A 19,252-nucleotide genomic window follows, 5' to 3' on the forward strand; every position below is an offset into this window, starting at 1 on the left:
ATGAGAATTAAAATATAATTTGTGTTGTTGGTAACTCTACACATGACAATGACATGATGGCTTTAAAGGTGATAACAGACAGAATGTCTGATTGCCCATTCTCTCAGCTCTCACAATCCTTTAATCTCACATTTTGAACCAGAACATTTATGCCAATGTATTTAACTATCACCAGAGACCAAATTATTTTATCCACCCTGTTGCTGTTAACATCCTGTGTGTTAGTGAAAATTATAAACTTTAATCCATGAATTCATTCTGTTTCAGGAACAGCAGGATACAGAGACTGGGGGATTATTTTCAAGTAGACACTTCGGTGAAAGCCTTGTTTTTCTGGTAAGACCAAGTCATTGAGAAAGAATTGTAAAGATTGTTAAATGCTCCATGTTTTAAAAAATTAAAATATGTTCTATATGCTCTGCAAGTGTGTACTTAATAAGATGCTATTTAAAGTTATTTTTAAAGTCAAATTTTAAAAGACTAACTTTGACCTGTTGAGATTTATCCCTTCTATTTACATACTGTGAAAAGTTACTGAAATAAAGTTTACCACTCCTACTGCAATGAACATTGTTACTGGGAATATATGACCAATGATACATATAATTTTACATAAAGCTATCAGTATTAATTTTTTGATGATTCTGTCAGCTACCTTTTTCTTTTATCATCTTTGTTTTAATACATGAGAATAAGCTAACATTGTAAAATTATTCATCTGATCCATATTTTCTTTGAGAAGTCCTCAGGGACAGTTCTGACATTTGTCCCCTCCATTAAAACACCAGCTGCTCTTTCATCCAAAACAATACCCTCATTGAACTGTCCCTCTTAGAAATGCAACACCACCTCACCTCTGTCCCCTGACCAGAATTATGAGCAGCTGCAAAATCTTCATGTTGATCACAGGAAACAGACAAGCAAGGTTCTGTAAAATCTTTACCTCTCTTCCTGAGCTCCAAGTGGCACAGTGGTTAGCACTGCTGCCTCACAGCGCCAGAGACCTGGCTTCAATTCTCGCCTCAGGCGACTGACTGTGTGGAGCTTACACATTCTTCCCATGTCTGCGTGGGTTTATTCCGGGTTCTCCAGTTTCCTCCCACAGTCCAAAAATGTGCAGGTTAGGTGAATTGGCCATGCTAAATTGCTCATAGTGTTAGGTGAAGGGGTAAATGTAGGGGAATGGGTCTGGGTGGGTAGCGGGTTGGTGTGGACCTGTTGGGCCGAAGGGCCTGTTTCCATACTGTAGGTAATCTAATCAGACCCCATTTATAAATATCTCAGGGAGAAGTTGATAAAGGTGACTAGGATGGAAATTGATTTGTATGTTCAACTGCCTTTTACCAAATGCTGATTTGCAACCAGGTGGAAATAACCCTGAATAGGGTCCACTGGTGCTTGGAGAAGAGATGGATTGGAAGGTTTGGAAGAATCTATGGATGATTGGATGACTGCCATCTTTTTTTCAGTGCTGCTGACCCATTATATAGGCATCTAATGGAGGAAGCAGCTGGATAACTGCCAGCTGCTGCCTTCCAAGGGCATTAAATAAGCAGAGGGGAATTGCTCTGAACAGAATGTGAAAGAGGTGAGAAACGGGAGATGCATGAACAGCTGACACCAATGGCAGCAGCCAAACCAGAATACCTGAACTAGTCCTTTAACCTCTTGTCTATGAGCATTTAAAACTTCCTGTACTTAGGCTGAGAGCATATATTGCTGGGGACACTAACATCAAATTGACAGCTTTTATTGTTTGTTCATGTGTGTGCATACAGTTCTAACTTTGAAATATACTACTCCTCTTTATGAAATCTGAGCAGTATCAATAAACTTAGTTTTAGGTGACATTGCTTTCAGTTCGTCTGAAACTGTACTCTTGAAATAAATCAGAGTGGTGTGAGCTAAGCTTATCTATTTAGATTTTACGTGCAACTATAACAGCTGTTGGCTCACTTTAGTCACTTTAGAAGGTTGTATTCTTGAGGTCTGAGTGCAATTTTACATGTGGCACTTACAAGACTGATCAATTACTTTCTAGCATTGTAGAAAAAAACAACTATAGATTGTAAGCGTACTGCTTTATATGGATTATTTTGTATCTTTCTAGAAATGAAAGCAGACAGTTGTACAACATTTTGTATAAATGCAGGCAGAAGTTCAGTAAATAATGTGATGTGTGAAATTTGTCTGGTTATATTTCTGGTACATACATAAGGAGAAATGGAATCACAGTTTGCACCTTTTGTGAAGTCTTCTGATTTACTTTCAGTAACTTGATAATGCAGTGAACATAACATGAAGTACGAGCTCTATGGGTAGCTTGCTTGGATGAATTCCACAAAATTAGAAGTGTCATGTTCATTATGGTTGTGCCAATGCATGGCACAAGTAATTCAATTTATCTATTTCACCACAATGTTTATTATTTATATCTGTAACCAAAATGATTAGCAAACACCTTCATGAGGTGAGATCTTGTTAATACACTTTTAAGTTATTGCCCAAATAGAACTAATTGGTGTTTGACTGAAAAATAATTGAGGTTTAAAAAGAGTACTGTAAATAATTACCATGCACCAAAAGACTACTATCTTCAGGAAAAATATTCAATAAACTTATTTTTATTTGTTTACAAAATCTGGAATTGCAATGTAAATCACATCAGAAGTGAAGTGTTGTGTCATTCCATCAAAGCAGTCAAGACAACTGTTTTGACTCTTCAGTCTCACATGTGCATTTTCATGAATATTATGGGTCCTTAGATCACAATGAGGAGAATGATTTGTTAAAGGCTCATACCTTCAAAGAGAAATGGATGTGAATAAAATTGCATGTGTCAGTTTGTAAAAGCAATATGTTTTGAAAAAGCCATCACATGCTCAGTGAATTAACATTGGTTTGTTCTTTTACTTACAGGATAAATTTTTGGAACCAGAAAAGCATTTTGGATTTACAAGTGAAATTCATTAATTTGTGCAAGTATCAGAGATGAAACATTGCTTCATCTCAAAATTGACATGCAAGTATTTGTAAATAGGTTGAATGATGAAAACAGGTAAAATGGAAGAAGTAATGTACAAGCACAGCATAAATATTTCTGAAGTTATCCCTAATGGCTCTAGGCCTCAGTTTACAGATTTTGACTCATGTCAAGCTTCTTCGCCTGTAATGTTCCTATTGATCCTTGCATATAGTGTAGTGACCATAATAGGACTTTTTGGTAATCTCTGCCTCATATTCATCATAAAACGACAGAAAGAAAATCATAATGTTACAAATATCTTGATTGCAAATCTTTCTGTATCTGATATCCTTATCTGTGTCATGTGTATTCCATTCACTGTTGTGTACACACTGATGGATTACTGGGTGTTTGGAGATGTAATGTGCAAAGCAAACTCTTTTATTCAGTGTGTATCTGTCACAGTGTCTATATTTTCCTTAGTTCTGATTGCTATTGAAAGGCATCAGCTAATTGTAAACCCACGGGGCTGGAAGCCTGCTGTCTCCCATGCCTGTTGGGGGATTGTATTGATCTGGTTTATATCCTTAATAATCTCGTTTCCATTTATTGTATTTCATCTGCTTACAGATGATCCTTTTCGAAATGTTTCTTCCCATTCAGAATTCTACAAAGACAAATTTGTATGCATTGAGATCTGGCCTTCAGAAATAGATAGACTTGTCTTTACAACGTGCCTTCTCATTCTTCAATACTTTGCCCCGTTGTGTTTCATATTTGTTTGCTACCTGAAAATCTTCATATGCCTAAAGAAAAGAAATGGTATGGTAGATAAAATAAGAGAAAATGAAAGTAGAATAAATGAAAGCAAAAGAATAAACATGATGCTGATCTCAATTGTAGTGGCATTTACAGTCTGCTGGCTGCCTTTGAACATCTTCAATGTTGTCTTTGACTGGAATCATGAAGCTCTGATGAACTGCCACTATAATCTTGTATTTACACTGTGCCATCTTACTGCAATGATATCGACCTGTATTAATCCCATTTTCTATGGATTTCTCAATAAGAATTTCCAGAAGGACTTACATATGCTAATTCATTGCAAATACCAATCTACCCAGGAAGAGTATGAGAATATTGGGCTCTCAGCCATTCACACAGATGTGTCCAAATTCTCACTGAAAGTAAACAATTCCTCCCCAAATATATAAAATAAATTTGAAATGATCACATTTTACAGTAATACTTCTAATTATTTGATAGATAATTAACAGACACTGGATTTTGATATTGACAGTTTTATCTATGATTTTGAAATGTTTCTTAAAGTAACAACAGAATTAAAAGACTATTAGTAGAATATTCATTGAAAGAAGTTTATTCAGTCCTAAATTAACTACATGAACACTTGATGAGCAGATATCATGTCTAGAACAGTTTGTGTTACAGTTTCTCCCAAGTTTTTGTATTGCTTACATTCAAGGTATTGCTAATAATGTACTTTATAATTACTGTCAGTATATCACTATTGCATTCCATAACACTGAATTTACATAATTTACAAATGCTTGATACAGATATTCACATAGGCAGTTTTATTAAGTTCCTGCATGTGAGTATTTTTTAATGTATCAATATTGGTTATATTTACTGCATTAAATAGTAATCGATCATATACTGCCTTCATAGTAACTAATCCAACTTTCAAAGAATACAATGGACAAGTTCAGGATTGAACATTTTAATAATATTCTTCAAGCAAAGACACCATACTGAATTATACATAAAACAAAATGGAACTTTACAACAAAACAATCGCAACCACATTCATGATTTTCTTAATGTTCATGTTTCAGCTATCAGCCAAAGCTGATCAGACCTATTTTTAAATGAACATTGCACTTCAGAAATATTATACATGAAGTAAAATATACACTAAATAATATATACAGACAAGTGGCATTGAAATGGAACTCTTAAGTGGGTTAATTGCTTAGTGGTTTTGGAAAAATTTAATGATAATTATAGATATGTAATTGAATTAGAAACACATGGAGATGGAACTCAATTTCACTCCTGAGGCAGCAGATTTCCTGGCTTAGTGCTTTCATTTCAGGAAAGTATCCTGAATGGGCACGAGATGGATTTGATCCTGCTCGCAGCAGGGACGGCTCAGTGGTGAGACAGGCTTTTTAAAAGTCTAGCCTTGTTTCTTTGGTTCTTTGTCTGAGTTGTTTTGTTAAATATTAGGCCTTCTCATCCTCACACTTCATCATATCCCCATACAATCCCTCTATCCAATCAATGCCAACCAATGCTGCCACCTACCCTCTATAGACCCTTATCGCATTCATGCCAAATTAATGCCAACTCATTCCATCTACCCTCACCCTTTTCCATTGCATGTTCAATGTGAATCTCTCCATAATCCACACTGGGCAGACCTTCAGAGCTATGTTAAGATGAAATAAATTAAAGGCCTAAATATCAATTGCAGCTTTCACAATAATAAACACTCACACTCATTAAAGCCCATTAAAGATTTTGTAAAACGCCCCTTATTTAAACAAAAAAATTTGTTTTCATAACCCCATATCACAACAGATAAAGCTTTAATAATCTCTTTGAATTATGTACCACTGGGAGAAGATTTCAAAAAGCAGCCAAATATTAAAAATGAAATAATGATTGCCCCTGAGACATTATTAACCATCAGCGTTGTAACTACCTGGACAGGTGTTTTTGAACTCTCACTGACACAGGCAGGCTGCTTTTTGTTGATTTTTTGAAGGGCAGGGAATTTAAATAACCTCACAGCTTGAGTTTTGTTTCGGTACTCATTGACACAGGCAGGCTCTGCTTTTTGATTTTTACACGTTGAGGATTTAAAAAATCAATATCTTGACAGTTCTATATACTTTACCTATCCTTCAAAGGATTTATGTATGTTCATATATTTATGGCACATATAATATTGTTAAAACCCTTTGCTGCAGTGAAAATGATGTCTAATTAAACTTAACAGTAAGTTCTGATGGCCCTGCTGAATTTGGTGTTCCCGCCTTGCCACTTTTCTCCTACCAGTGTCACTGGGTTAGAATGTCTGAAATGTTCTTCCCTATGCCTGTGAAATTTTCAAGACTCTATGAGATCCATGCCCATGGCTGTAGAGAACATTTTTCAGTAATGATGCAGCAATTGGCCAATTTTACAACTCAATAGCTCAAATGTTCATTCTACTGGCCATTGGAATCTGAATGGATTATATGAAAGACATCATGGCGAGTTAAAACAACATTCTCTACATCCCTTCATTCAAATAGATATCTGATCAGTGAAACTGAGTTTTAATATGCACTGACTACTTCATGCAGGTGTATAGTACTCATAAAAATATAATTTTAAACTGATATATCTCCCTAATTTATTTCTATATATTATCAATTTACACTTATTTCAAACAGTAAGTTATAATCTGAAACTTTCCAGTACTGATTAGATTTGGTGAATTTCAATGTTCCTTATTGCTTTGATATCAAAGACGAACAGTGTCTGTAAATCGACAAAAATATTTTAATTTTACAGCATCACTCAGAAGCTACTAAAAGAGCACTGACTTCATACGCGAAATGTTGGCAAACCTTTCTCGTACATTCACTAAAGCAATGCAATGACACATAATTAGAAATTATGATGACTAAATTAATGTGTGACCTCTCTCTCTTAACTCCCAAAGAACTAACCATGGTGTCCTGAAGAGAATGTATTCTCCAGACCTCCTCATGTGTATAAAATAAGCAACACAATAAGAATACTGCAAGGCAAATAGACAAGAAACAATGGATGAGTTTAGAGGAATATAATAAGAAGCCCTTTACCTTGTTTGTGAATGATCACATTGCTGAATCACTCATGCTGAATAATATTACTGTTAACATAATGCATACATTTATGTCAAATTCCATTATGAAGTAACTGAAAGAGATATGCAGATTCATTTGAGTGTTTGGGGGGAGTTTTCATTTTTCATTTGAAAACTAGAGGTAATAGTACAAAATCTAATTTTAGTCAGTAAATGGATCCTTAACTTGAATGTCAATACAATGCTACAGATCATCAAGTTATTGTATTTCTTTACATTCAGGCATCCATCAGTAAATATTTGATATAGTGTATAAAGTATGCAATTTAGTGAAATTGTGGATAATTGTATATTTTGTTTAACATTGTTTAATGGAGAAAGTTATTTTTGCATGGAAACAATATTATAATCAGAGAAATATTTGGCCTTCCTGTGAAGCATAATCTGCTGACAGATTTAAACCTGTTCTATCAATATTTGTTGTCAGCAGTTCAAGGTAACCACTCAATTTTATTTCAACAGTATATGTCTGATTAATGGAGGAATAGACGTTTAACACCCAAATACTGCAAACCACAAAAACCTTCTTGTAAAGTAATGACTTGGTTGATTTATATTTTGTGCAGAAATGTAGTGGGTAATAATTATTTGAACACTAAAATGAAGATTAAACTCTAACCCTAAAAGATGCACAGTCTATAGCCACAGTGTTATTGTAATAACTTGCATGACATCTGTTGATGTGCTTGAAACTTAAATATTTCACAATTATTACCTTTCCATCCTATTTGCATAAATTAGAATATTTCATTCAGCAAATAATATTCTGACGTAAATGTTTCTGCCTCTTAACCGACTAAAGTGATTATATTTTCCAATCATATATTTTGGATTGATGGAGTTTACATATAAGACTTTATCAAGATTTTTTTCCATTTTACATTACATTTTGCAATTGGACATCCCATTAAAAGTTTCAGCCAGATGTTATAAGAAATCTGTGTGCAGAATTGCCATTAGAAGTCTACCTTTAATTGTAATTGCTATAAAAATTACATTACAAAGTGAAATATTCTTTAAGTTAACAACCATAAGTCATGCCACATAAATAAAGCTGATATTTACATTAATAGTTGGTGAACACATATCAAACTAATCTATTTAAATCTTAAAATATTAATTACTTTTCACTGACTTTGAACTAATGATCAACAACTACAAGAATTGGCAAGTTGTGAGAAGATTTGTAACTCAGGTTGAGGTTCTGGATCTATGTTTGCTTGCTGAGCTGCAAGGTTCGTTTTCAGAAAACTAGGTAACATCATCAGTGAGACTCTGGTGAAGCATTAGTGTTATGACCTGCCTTCTATTTGTGTTTAGATTTCAATGGGTTAGTGATGTCACTCAATGTGATGATGCAATTTCCGATGATGATGTCATTTCCGGTTATTTTTCTCAGAGGGTGGTAAATGGGATCCAAGTCAACGTGCTTGTTGTTAGAACTCCGGTTGGAATGCCATGCTTCTAGGAATTCTCATGCATTTCTCTGTTTGGCTCATCCTAGAATGGATGTTTTGTGCCAGTCAAAGTGGTGACCTTCCTTATCTGTATGTAAGGATACGAGTGATAGTGGGTTATACCTCTTTGCGGCCAGTTGATGTTCATGTATCCTGGTGGCTAGTTTTCTGCCTGTTTGTCCAATGTGGTGTTTGCTTCTGTTCTTGCAAGGTATTTTATAAATGATGTTCATTTTGTTTGTTGTCTGTATATGGTCTTTTAAGATCATTAGCTGCTGTTTTAGTGTGTTGGTGGATTTGTGGATTACCATGATGCCAAGAGACCTGATTGGTCTGGCAGTAATTTTTGAGACATCTTTGATGTATGGGGGAGTGGCTAGGGTTTCTGGACGTGTTTTGTCTGCTTGTTTGGGTTTGTCGCTGAGAAATCGGTGGACTGTGGTCATTGGGTATCCGTTCTTTTTGAATACATTGTTTAGGTGATTTTCCTATGCTCTTCATAGTTCCTCGGTGCTGTAGTGTTGTGGCTCATTGAAATAATGTTCTAATGCAGCTTCGTTTGTGGGTGTTTGGATGATTGCTTCTGTAGTTCAGTATTTTGTCAGTTTTCCTGTAGAGGCTGGTTTGAAGTTCCGCATTGGTTGTTTGCTCTACTGTGACATCTAGGAATGGCAGTTTGTTGTTTTCGCCCTTTATTGTGAATTTTATGCCAGTAAGGATATTATTGATAGTCTTGGAGGTTTCCTCTAATTTGTTTCATTTAGTGATGACAAACGTGTCATCCACATAGCAAACCCAAGGTTTGGGTTGGATGGTTGGTAAAACCTTACTGCAGAGACTCAAACAAGCAGCTCTGCCAACCATTCAACCCAAACTATGTGTTGCATCATGGTAGCCCACAAACCCACCAACATACTAAAACAGCAGCTAATGATTTTAAAAGACTGTATACAGACAATAAGCAAAACAAACATCATTTATAAAATACCTTGCAAGAACAGAAACAAACACTACATTGGACAGGCAAAAAACTAGCCACCAGGATACATGAACATCAACTAACTGCAAAAAGACATGACCCACTGTCACTCGCATCCTTACATACATATAAGGAAGGACACCACTTCGACTGGGACAACACATCCATCCTAGGACAAGCCAAACAGAGAAACACATGAGAATTCCTAAAAACATGGCATTCCACCCGGAACTCTATCAATAAACACATCGACTTGGACCCCATTTACCACCCCCTGAGAAAAAGAACAGGAAATGACATAACCACGGAAATGACATCACCAATCCAAGGAAACCTAAACACATAAAGAGCAAGCAAGTCATAATACCAGGGCTTTACTGGAGGTTCACTGATGATGTTACCTGGTATGGTGGGGAAACGTCTGAAAATGAACCTTCCAGCTCAGCGAGCAAACTTACATCCAGAATTACAAAATTTCAGAACAGTGCACCCTATTTTAAATGATTTAACTGTTCAATCTTTTATTTTATGCAAAATAGTTGCAGCAATTTATAATAATGAATAGCTGTTTCAATGTTTCCATGTAATGTGTTGGTTTGCAGTCTAGAAGTTAAACATGAATTTGTCTAAAAAGTATTGCATGGACATGTTGTATAATTATGGGTGTGTGTTTTATTTGCTTGCTTGACTGTATGGTGTATGAAATATGAAAACTAAATTTTACCGTGCATACTTTATTGTGCTTTATTCAGCTAAACTTTCTGTGGACTGCATTTAACTTGTTAATTGTTCCAATAAAATATCTGGATTAAATCATTTTGGTGTACATACTATAATTATTAGATGTGATTGTCCCTGCATTGTATACATGTTCACAATTTAGCTCATTTTTATCAGTCCATCAGTAGTTTGCCATAGGTGATATTATGTATCTTATACAATTGCATGGACCACCAATGCTTGCTAGATTATTGTGAAAAAAAAGCTAAACAGCTAAAAGTTTCGCCTCCTGGTAAATAACCATCATTTAATAGTGTCATCTCATGGCAGCCCAAGGCAACAAAACACCATACAGTCCCAATTTAAACTGCAAGAAATCTTGCAGGACTCATGGCCCCAAGAAACCTGCAGGCACACAGGTTGTTAACTAGGGCCCAGCTATGAGCCAGATAGTATCCATTGCCTTGTGGGTCTGTCTCTGGAGAGTGAAAAGTACTGGAGTGGAGTCCAATGAGCAACTGATGAACACTTTAAGCACGCACCTCCTGAAACTGAGTTGCGTCCAGAGGTAGCAGCTCCTGAACATGTTAGAACAAGCATCTCAGTGCAACTTATCACTGTGTGAATTTGACTAGAGTACTGTAACATGGGTAGGTAAAGAAACTCTTAATCTCTTTCTAAAAGTCTAATTTTGTTTGCATTTTATATTTGACATTTAACAGAAGTTTAATGTTTAAATTTTAAATTTTATTCGGGGTTAAGCTGGAATATACACTGGGGTGCGTCTTAATTTAGTTAATTAAGGAAACTAGCTTAACCTTTTTTTAGTATTGCTGAAAATAAAGACACAATTTGTTAAAGCTTATCATCTTATCTTCAGAACATTTTCAGAAGAATCAAATTCACATGGAAAACCAACATTTATACTGCATGAGAAGAGAGACTTGATTTGTTGGCAAATGTCCATCAGGCTGAAAAGATGTTGTGCCTATCACATAAATGAATAATGGTATATGCAGTTCAATGTCTGTGTGATGCCTGGTACGTAAGCTATATGCCCCAAAGACTAGTGGAACATATTAAACAGCCTGTCCTTTTGGCTATTCACAACAAGCAATGTACTGGCCATACTGAAGCAACCTGCACTTGAACAATTCGCAAGTGTCTAACATTAGAATCTGCAACTGGCCAACGTTTTCTGCATAATTCTGACTGTACAAGGAGTTATGTGAACAACCAATTTAGGATTGTCAGTTGGGCTTGCAGTATGATTCACATGCACATACTTGAGAGCAACGTACATTAATACACAAACCATTTACTTTGCAGAAGAAAGGACACTGACTTCTTATCTCAACCTCAGCAAGGAACAGCATGTCCAAGACCGTTCTGAGGAAAGGTCACTGGACTTGAAACGTTAACTCAGTTTTCGTTCCATAAATGCTGCCCGGTCTGCTGAGTTTCTACAGATTTTTCTGTCTTCATTTCAGATTTCCAGCATCTGCAGTTCTTTATGTCACTAGACAAGCATGTACAAGGCATTCGTTATAAAACAGAGGTGTGAAACTGGTTCCGGACAGTCTTATTACCTCAGAACAGGCTAACAATGAAGATGCTACTTGTATGTATGATATGGCGATTTGTATCTGTATCCTAAGGAGTGGAATGAGAAAGTGACACCTTTAATATTTTATAGTTTCACATCCGTTGAGGAAAAGGGAGATGTCTGATACTCTGCATGTTGAGGGAGCAAAGAAATATTTCATTCTTTCTTTCCAGCAACAAATATATAAAATTGTGTGAATGGCTTTGTCATATAAAGGATTTCCCATTGATTATAAACAAGCTTCTTTTCAGGACCCGCATCTAAATGCAGAGAGGCACCACAAGGGGCACCACTCCTTGAATGTGCAGCCAGAGGAAGGCTATGTTCAAAACTTCATTTTGAAGTTAATTCTATATCCCAACAGTCAATCATGATGCCATTTATCTGAGGCAGTTTTTTTGAACCATTCATATTTGACCCTATTTCAAATCAGATCACCTTTCAAAACCCGAGAGAATCCAACTTCTCTCAATTTCTTTTCATAAATCTATCCCACCAACCTAAGAATGGGTTTGAGAAACATATCATCATTGATTGAAAGGCAGTACAGATTTGATGGGTCAAATGGCATAATTCTGCTCCTATGTCTTATGGTCTTACGGTCATAGTCCCACATTAGAGAGAGAGACAGCTGATGGTGGTGTAATATTAGGGCCCCTACACTTCAGAAGATTGGAGAGGTTGAGAAGGTGAGTTCTTCATGATAACTTCTACCCATTGGGAATTGAACCCATGCTATTGGTCCCCCCCCAACATAAACTAGTTATCTAGCTAACTGACCACGCACAAGTAGTAGTCTGACATCCTAAGAATGATCCTTTTATTTCCTACTCTCCGCTTTCTCTCTGTCAGCCAACTCTTAAATCATACTAGTATCTTTTTTTCCAATCCCATGAACTCTAATTGGTTTTACTGAACTCAAGTGTGGGACATTCTTAAAAGCCTTCTGAAAATCTGAATACACTGCACCCACTGATTTTCCTTTAGTAAAGCTGCATATTATGGCCTCAAAGAACTCAAACAAGCATGTCAAACATAATTTTCCATTCTTAAATTTGTGCTGATTCTGCCTAATTTTGCCATTCCTTCCTAAATGTCCAGTTATCCCATCCTTTATAACATTCTAACATTTCCACTAGTATCATGGGCAAACATCTGTAGTTGTGAATTCACTCTCTTCTTCCCTTTTTAAATAGTGTGATTAAATTCGCTACTTTCCAATTCATAGGAATGTTTCTAGAATCTAAATAATTTTGAAAGGCAATCACAAATATATTGACTATCGCTCTTGCTATCTCTGTCAACACTCTGGGATGAAGCTTATCCGGTTAGCTGATCTATCAACCCTCAATCCAGTAAACTTTTCTTTGTTAATGTGAAGTTAAGGGAATGGAATTTATATAGGGAGACAGATGACAGGAAAACAAGAGCAAAGACAAAAGAGCATGAGAAATTAGGCAGAGCACTCAAGGACAAGAATCAAACAAAGCCACATTTTGAAATAATGTGAATGTAGCTAAAAATGTTAATAAGCTTAAAGCCTAAAGCCCTTGTTTCTTAATGCACAGAATATTCACAATAAAGTGGATGAGTGGAAGTTGTATATACATTCCCAAACTATAGTGGTAATACTGGGAAAGACATTTAACAGGAAACAAGAGGCACAAGCAATGAAGATACAGCTGTAATTATGGACAATTTTAATTTACATATCGATCGGGCAAATCAAACCAGTAGCAACACCATAGAGTAGAGATTGCTGGAGTGTGTACGAGGTGGTTTTCTAACGCAAATTTGAACGCCTTTTGTTCATTACAATTGAGTTATCTTTCCTTTCAGGGATGTATGTCTCTTATTCACTAGATACTAACCATTCCCTGTCTACAGTCAACTCTTTGTGCATTTTATCGAATCCACATTATCTAATCTGCTGCTCACAACTTCATAACTTCTTTCATTAGATTTGATTAGGTTCCCTTCAGTACAGAAAGAGGCCCTTTGGCCCAACAAGTATACACTGACCCTCTGAAGAATAACTTACCCAGACCCATTCCCCTATCCTATATTTACCCTGACTAATGCACCGAACACTACGGGCAATTTAGCATGGCCAATTCACCTGACCTGTGCATCTTTGGACTGTGGGAGGAAACCGGAGCACCCATAGGAAACCCACATAGACACGGAGAGAATGTGCAAACTCCACATAGACAGTCGCCCAATGTGGGAATCAAACTGAGGCAGCAGTGCTAACCACTGAGCCATCGTGCCACCACATGAAAGAACCAAGCTTCAAAATGAACTATATTCCATTAAATACAATGCAAAATTCTATCATGTTACATTCGCAGTTTCCCAAAGACTTCATTGCAGCAAAGTCAGTAATTAGCCAAACTCCATATCCTGATTCCTGATGAAGGGCTTTTGCCCGAAACATCGATTCTCCTGCTCCTCGGATGCTGCCTGGCATATTGTGCTTTTCTAGCACCACACTCTCAACTCTAATTTCCAATATCTGCAGTCCTCACTTTCTTTACATCCTAACTACCAGCTATATCCATCTCTTTAGCAACTGGCTGAGGCTGACTCTGATTGTTTGCAACTTTAATGTCAACATTGTCAGTGTGAAGAGTTTCCAAACAAAACTAGAAAGGGAAATTAGCCTCTAACCTAGTGGAAAGGGACCTTGAGGAGCTCATTGAAGGGGTGATGGAGAGAACAGCCACCCAGCAAAGGAGGCCACACCTGAACTGAGCCAACCTGACTCAGCCAATCTGAACTGAGAGACCTACCCAGGTCAGTGCAGTGTGCAGCTGAAACGGAATGCCCAGCAATGCAGGAAGAAGGTGACAGTTACCTGCACAGGTAACTGTCACCACCTCCTGTCTGTTACCTGAAGGAAAGAAATGTTTCAGGCAACTATAGATGTCAGCTGAGATTATTTCCAAACAGAACCAGAAAACACATCATTTTGAGCAGCAGATGTTGGAGGGAAAGCCAAAAACTCATGCGTACCATCACAACACATAAACATTTGAAACATTTGTGTGTTCTGCATGTGCAGCTACTGACGAGAATAATAAACTGTTAAAGCTTCAGAACGTATGTGTGGATAGTGGGTAACATGGATAACTCACAGTGTCAATGATAAAGCATGCAAATGTTGTTGTTTTATAAAAGGGGGATATCTGGGTTGGAAATGTCCATTGAATTGTTTGCATGTGATTGCTTTTGTTATGTGCGATTGCTTTTGTTGTGTGAATTTACTGCATAGAATCATTCTGATAGAAATTATTGTCCTTATATTTAAAGGTAGCATGGTCTACTTTTATATTAGTGAGGGAACCCCATATATGTGTATGTCTGTACACTTGTGTATGCTTGCTTGTTAATGCAAGGTCCTTGTTAATGAAACAAATAGGTCAAGCAACATAGTGGGAGTGGGAACTGCAAGGCTGAAGATTCACCTGGGCTGCATAACATACTTGGCTTTAGTGCAGTAGCTCAGAATTTCATTCCATACTCTGCACTTTCATGATTGGATTGTTCTGTTCTGAACTGCATTCACATCCATATTGATTATTAGCACCTCCAGCTACCTCAGGAATACATGTGTACAGAAGAGCTACAAAGATAGGTGTAATTGAAGAATTTCCCATGGTCAAATAAGGCATTATTCTGTAATTGCAGGGACTGGAATTACAATGGATTGTGATTTTTCTCTATACATGAAACTTAGATAGTTCACAACTCACTGAACCCATCATTGTTGAATTATGCCACCTACTCAAGGAACTTAAACAAGGTGGCAATCAAGTCAAACTTTGGGATCACTTTTTATTGAGACAGGTCTCACAATTGGGAATCCACTGTTGACATCAGTATCAACAAACAAATGGTTACCACAGTACAAATTTGTGAAATCGTCACAAACCCTAATCCATGGTCCTGGAGGGAGCTCTGACATCTTGAGGGGATCATAAAGATTTGACATTGTGGTTACTTGAGATGGCGAACACTGAGTTTGTGTTCAATTATGTGGTCAATTCATGGTAATCAAACTTTTCTGTAAGCAGTTGTTTGGTGTTGATAATTCCCTGGTGACCTTCATGTGATATATCGACAACACATTCCTTCAATGATTGTGGCATAATAATGCAATTGTTGCACAACAGAAGATCAGAGGTGATTGCAGCAGCAAGGTCGTTTGAGCATTCTGAGGACCTTGTAATGGATAAACAACTGTCTGCAGATGCAAAGCCAGGCAATCTGTCATGGTTGCCAGTAGTCAGCAGTCACTGGGATGAACATGTTGCATGGCACTGTGCAATGTCAACCTCACACCTACATCATGTGCCAGCAGACTGCATGAGAAACAAACACTGCATAAGCTTCAACCAAATTGCCACATCTCAAAGTTGTAGGGACCTGGTGTTCAGTTAGATCAAGGAGGGGCTGCTGCTGTCTGTCTGGGGTGGCCTGGTGCAGTAATTTAAGGACAGCATCTGCTCTCAGTTCAGGACCTTCGAACAGTAAGGCATTGGTATGGGGCACTCTCAGTCCAGGGATCCTTCCTCCTACAGTCTGGGGAATAGGTCACAGTCAGTCCTGAAGTCCAGTGCAACCAATTGGAGGGGGTGTGTCGGGGGGTGGGGGGGGGGGGAATGTGGTAGGTAGTAGATTGTCAGTCAGGGAGATGCAGAGAGGTTGGGGTAAGGGGTCTGGTCAGTCATCAGTTGGGGCTGTCAGGAAGTATGGAGCATGGTCAGTCCTGGGGGTCAGTGGGAATAAAGAAATAGGTGGTTATCTGGGGAAACTACTGCATAGGGAGGCCAGGATCCAACACTGATGTTTGGAGGTAGCAACCTGGGCTAAGGTGTGTACAAAGGCAGTGAAAGGGGTGGGGGGGGAACCATTCAATATTAAGAGGGGAGCAGTTGTTTGGTGTTGATAATTCCCAAGGAGATGGGATGCAACAGGAGGGGCTGCGGTAGTCAGTCACTTCAAAAGGGCTATAGACATGACCAAACTGTGATGCCTGGGCTTAGAGAGTAATGGTGAGAGCTGGACTCACAATTCAGGTTGGTTGGTGGGAACATATGGGAGTTTACTGGAGATGGCCAGCGCGAGGAGCATGAGGTAGAGAGGGATCTGGAGCTTCAGGGTGGAGGTACCTGATGACCAAGCTGAGCCTGATGTTCAGGAAGTTCAGTGTGATCTGATCTGCTTTCCGTGATTTGCCGATTGTTAAATGTGACCTGCGAAGTGATGTTGGTTGTGACTGGGTGGCTCACTGTCTGTTCGCTGTAACAAAATAAGAAGGTTCCATTTCTGGGCAATGGGAGATCCATCAGGGGGCTGATTCCATCAACCATACATGTGCGTGATTACACATATTACTGTGTCTGTGAAATACACACACAGTGTACAAATGTGTGGAGTGCAAATGGCTAGTCACAGGCTACGTTAATCACAGCACTAGTCCTTGCATTTTTCAGATAGATGCACCTGTGATGCAGAAGTTAATGGAGGCAGTCTTAGAAGAGGTTCCCATAGACTGCAACACACACAGCTAATGCAAGACCTACTGGGGTACACAGGGGCACTGAACTGATTCCCTCCCAAACTAAACTACAACAAGATCTTTCATTGGGAGGAGAAGGGTTCAGCTCTCATGTAGCACTTACACCTGTCTGCCATCTCCTCATCACACGACATGATGCACAGTCATCATGGATGACACTCCAATGTCAAAGTGCCATAATGCATCATTTCATGGCCCTCCTTGTCTGAATGCTCCACATTACACGTGGACAACTATATAAAGCCTTTGTAAGTGATGTGAATACTGACTGCTCACATTGAGAAGGACTTGATCAGTTTTTTCTGCTCCTCACATAGCCTCATTACAAGTGTGACTGATGGATCCAACCACATCAGGAGTTACCATCACGATTACTGTGACGCAGAGAAAAGGAAAAAGAAGAGAATTGCCACTGAGCCCAGGACCAGCAGCAAGCTACAGTGGATGCCCAACAGCCTCCACATGAAGAGATCACAGTTGAAGGGTCCATCAAGGGCCACAGTGAAAACTGAGCCTTTTCTCATTAATGTCATTTCTTCTGGATGAGTGAAGTACTAAGAACATCTTGAGAAATTGTTACTGAACTGGGTCAGGACCTGTGTCCTTGAAGGAGCGGGTGGCCTCTCTATCCTGTTGGCGATTAAGTTTACAGCTGAGTTGAACTTCTATGCACTGGCTCCTTCCAAGGAGCCACTGGGGGGGCTGTATGGGATCTGTCAGTTGTCACCACAAATGCACCAAGACTGACCAATGCCATTTGTGCAAGATTACACTGTTTCTTCTCATTTCACCATGTCAAGGTCGGTGTTGCATCTCAGGCAGTAGGACTGGGTAACATAGCTGGCCTCCCCAGTATGATAGACTGTATACATGCTGTCCTGAAAGACCATTCCATAATGGATTCTATTCCATCAATGTGGAAGTAAACTGTGACCATCATTTCTTATTCTCAGAAGTGTGCACTTGGTACCCTTGGGCAGTACCGTAGGACCTATATCCTCGAAAACTCTCATGTTCCTGATGCGTTTGAGGGTCCATATATGTAACAAAGATGATTAGGGGGAGACAAAAGCTACCCTCTATGACTACGGCCAAAGACTCCACGACACAACCCCCTGAGGCAGCGCCAAGGTACAATGCAGCCCAATCTTCAACATGGGTAATGGTGGAGCATTCTTAGTTGGTGCATTTGTTTGGCTATGGAGAGTGGGAGAACTGGGCTACCATCAGATATGCGCAACACCCCAGGGCAGGTAAGGTAGTTAATGAAGCTTGTTCACATTGATCATGTGAGAAAACTCGCTAGGCCTTGCAGAGAGAAACCCTCCATGAAACTTGATGAAAATAACACTTTGCCCAAATACAGTAAGATTCAGCCTACACTTTTGTTTTGTGATTTGTCCAATTTTCTGAAGTTGTTCCATCATAGAGATGAAGATAGCTGTTTATGTTGATTGATGGAGTTTGATTGAAGAATTTTCCTCCTCTCTCTGCAAGAATCTCAGGGAGTCCCTCTCCCACTGCAACTCCCAGGTCATTTCCTCTGCCCTGAAGCTCTTCAACCAGTCAGCCCTACCTCAGCTGAGGGCCACACTCTCTCAGAATTGCAAAGGACCCACTCTGTACTACATCCTCAGGAGAATTCATACTCTCAACAAACAGTATTTCAATTCCCTTTTTATTCCTGATGAAGGGCTTTTGCCCGAAATGTTGATTTCGAAGCTCCTTGGATGCTGCCTGAACTGCTGTGCTCTTCCAGCACCACTAATCCAGAATGATGGAAATCAAAACCAGGTCAGGAAAAACCTGCTCGACACTGCAAACATTAATTTAGTTTTCTTTAGCTGACAAAAATTAATCTGCCTCAGATTGCCAGGATTTTTCATATTACCTTTTATACTGACCTATTTGCAAAAAATGTCTTGGAGTATTAGATCACATAGAAATGTTTAATTAATTATTTTTATGTTAATGTATTAATTAAACATTTCTAATCCTCATAGAAAAACTTATTTT

The 19,252-nt window shown here is 38.3% G+C and overlaps 1 protein-coding gene across 2 annotated transcripts in view; it reads left to right on the plus strand.

Annotated features, from left to right (window-relative positions):
- Nucleotides 1–4,555, plus strand: part of LOC140492068 (neuropeptide Y receptor type 6-like) — a 37,109-nt gene extending 32,554 nt beyond the window's left edge. For both annotated transcript variants that reach the window (XM_072590743.1, XM_072590744.1), the window contains exons 2-3: nucleotides 268–336; nucleotides 2,920–4,555. In XM_072590743.1, the coding sequence (XP_072446844.1) occupies nucleotides 3,046–4,179 (1,134 nt within the window). In that variant the 5' untranslated portion in view covers nucleotides 268–336; nucleotides 2,920–3,045 and the 3' untranslated portion in view covers nucleotides 4,180–4,555. The remainder of the gene's footprint in view (nucleotides 1–267; nucleotides 337–2,919) is intronic.
- Nucleotides 4,556–19,252: the final 14,697 nt, after the last annotated feature.

This window comes from Chiloscyllium punctatum, chromosome 20, assembly GCF_047496795.1.
Source record: "Chiloscyllium punctatum isolate Juve2018m chromosome 20, sChiPun1.3, whole genome shotgun sequence".
Classification (NCBI taxonomy): Eukaryota; Metazoa; Chordata; class Chondrichthyes; order Orectolobiformes; family Hemiscylliidae; genus Chiloscyllium; species Chiloscyllium punctatum.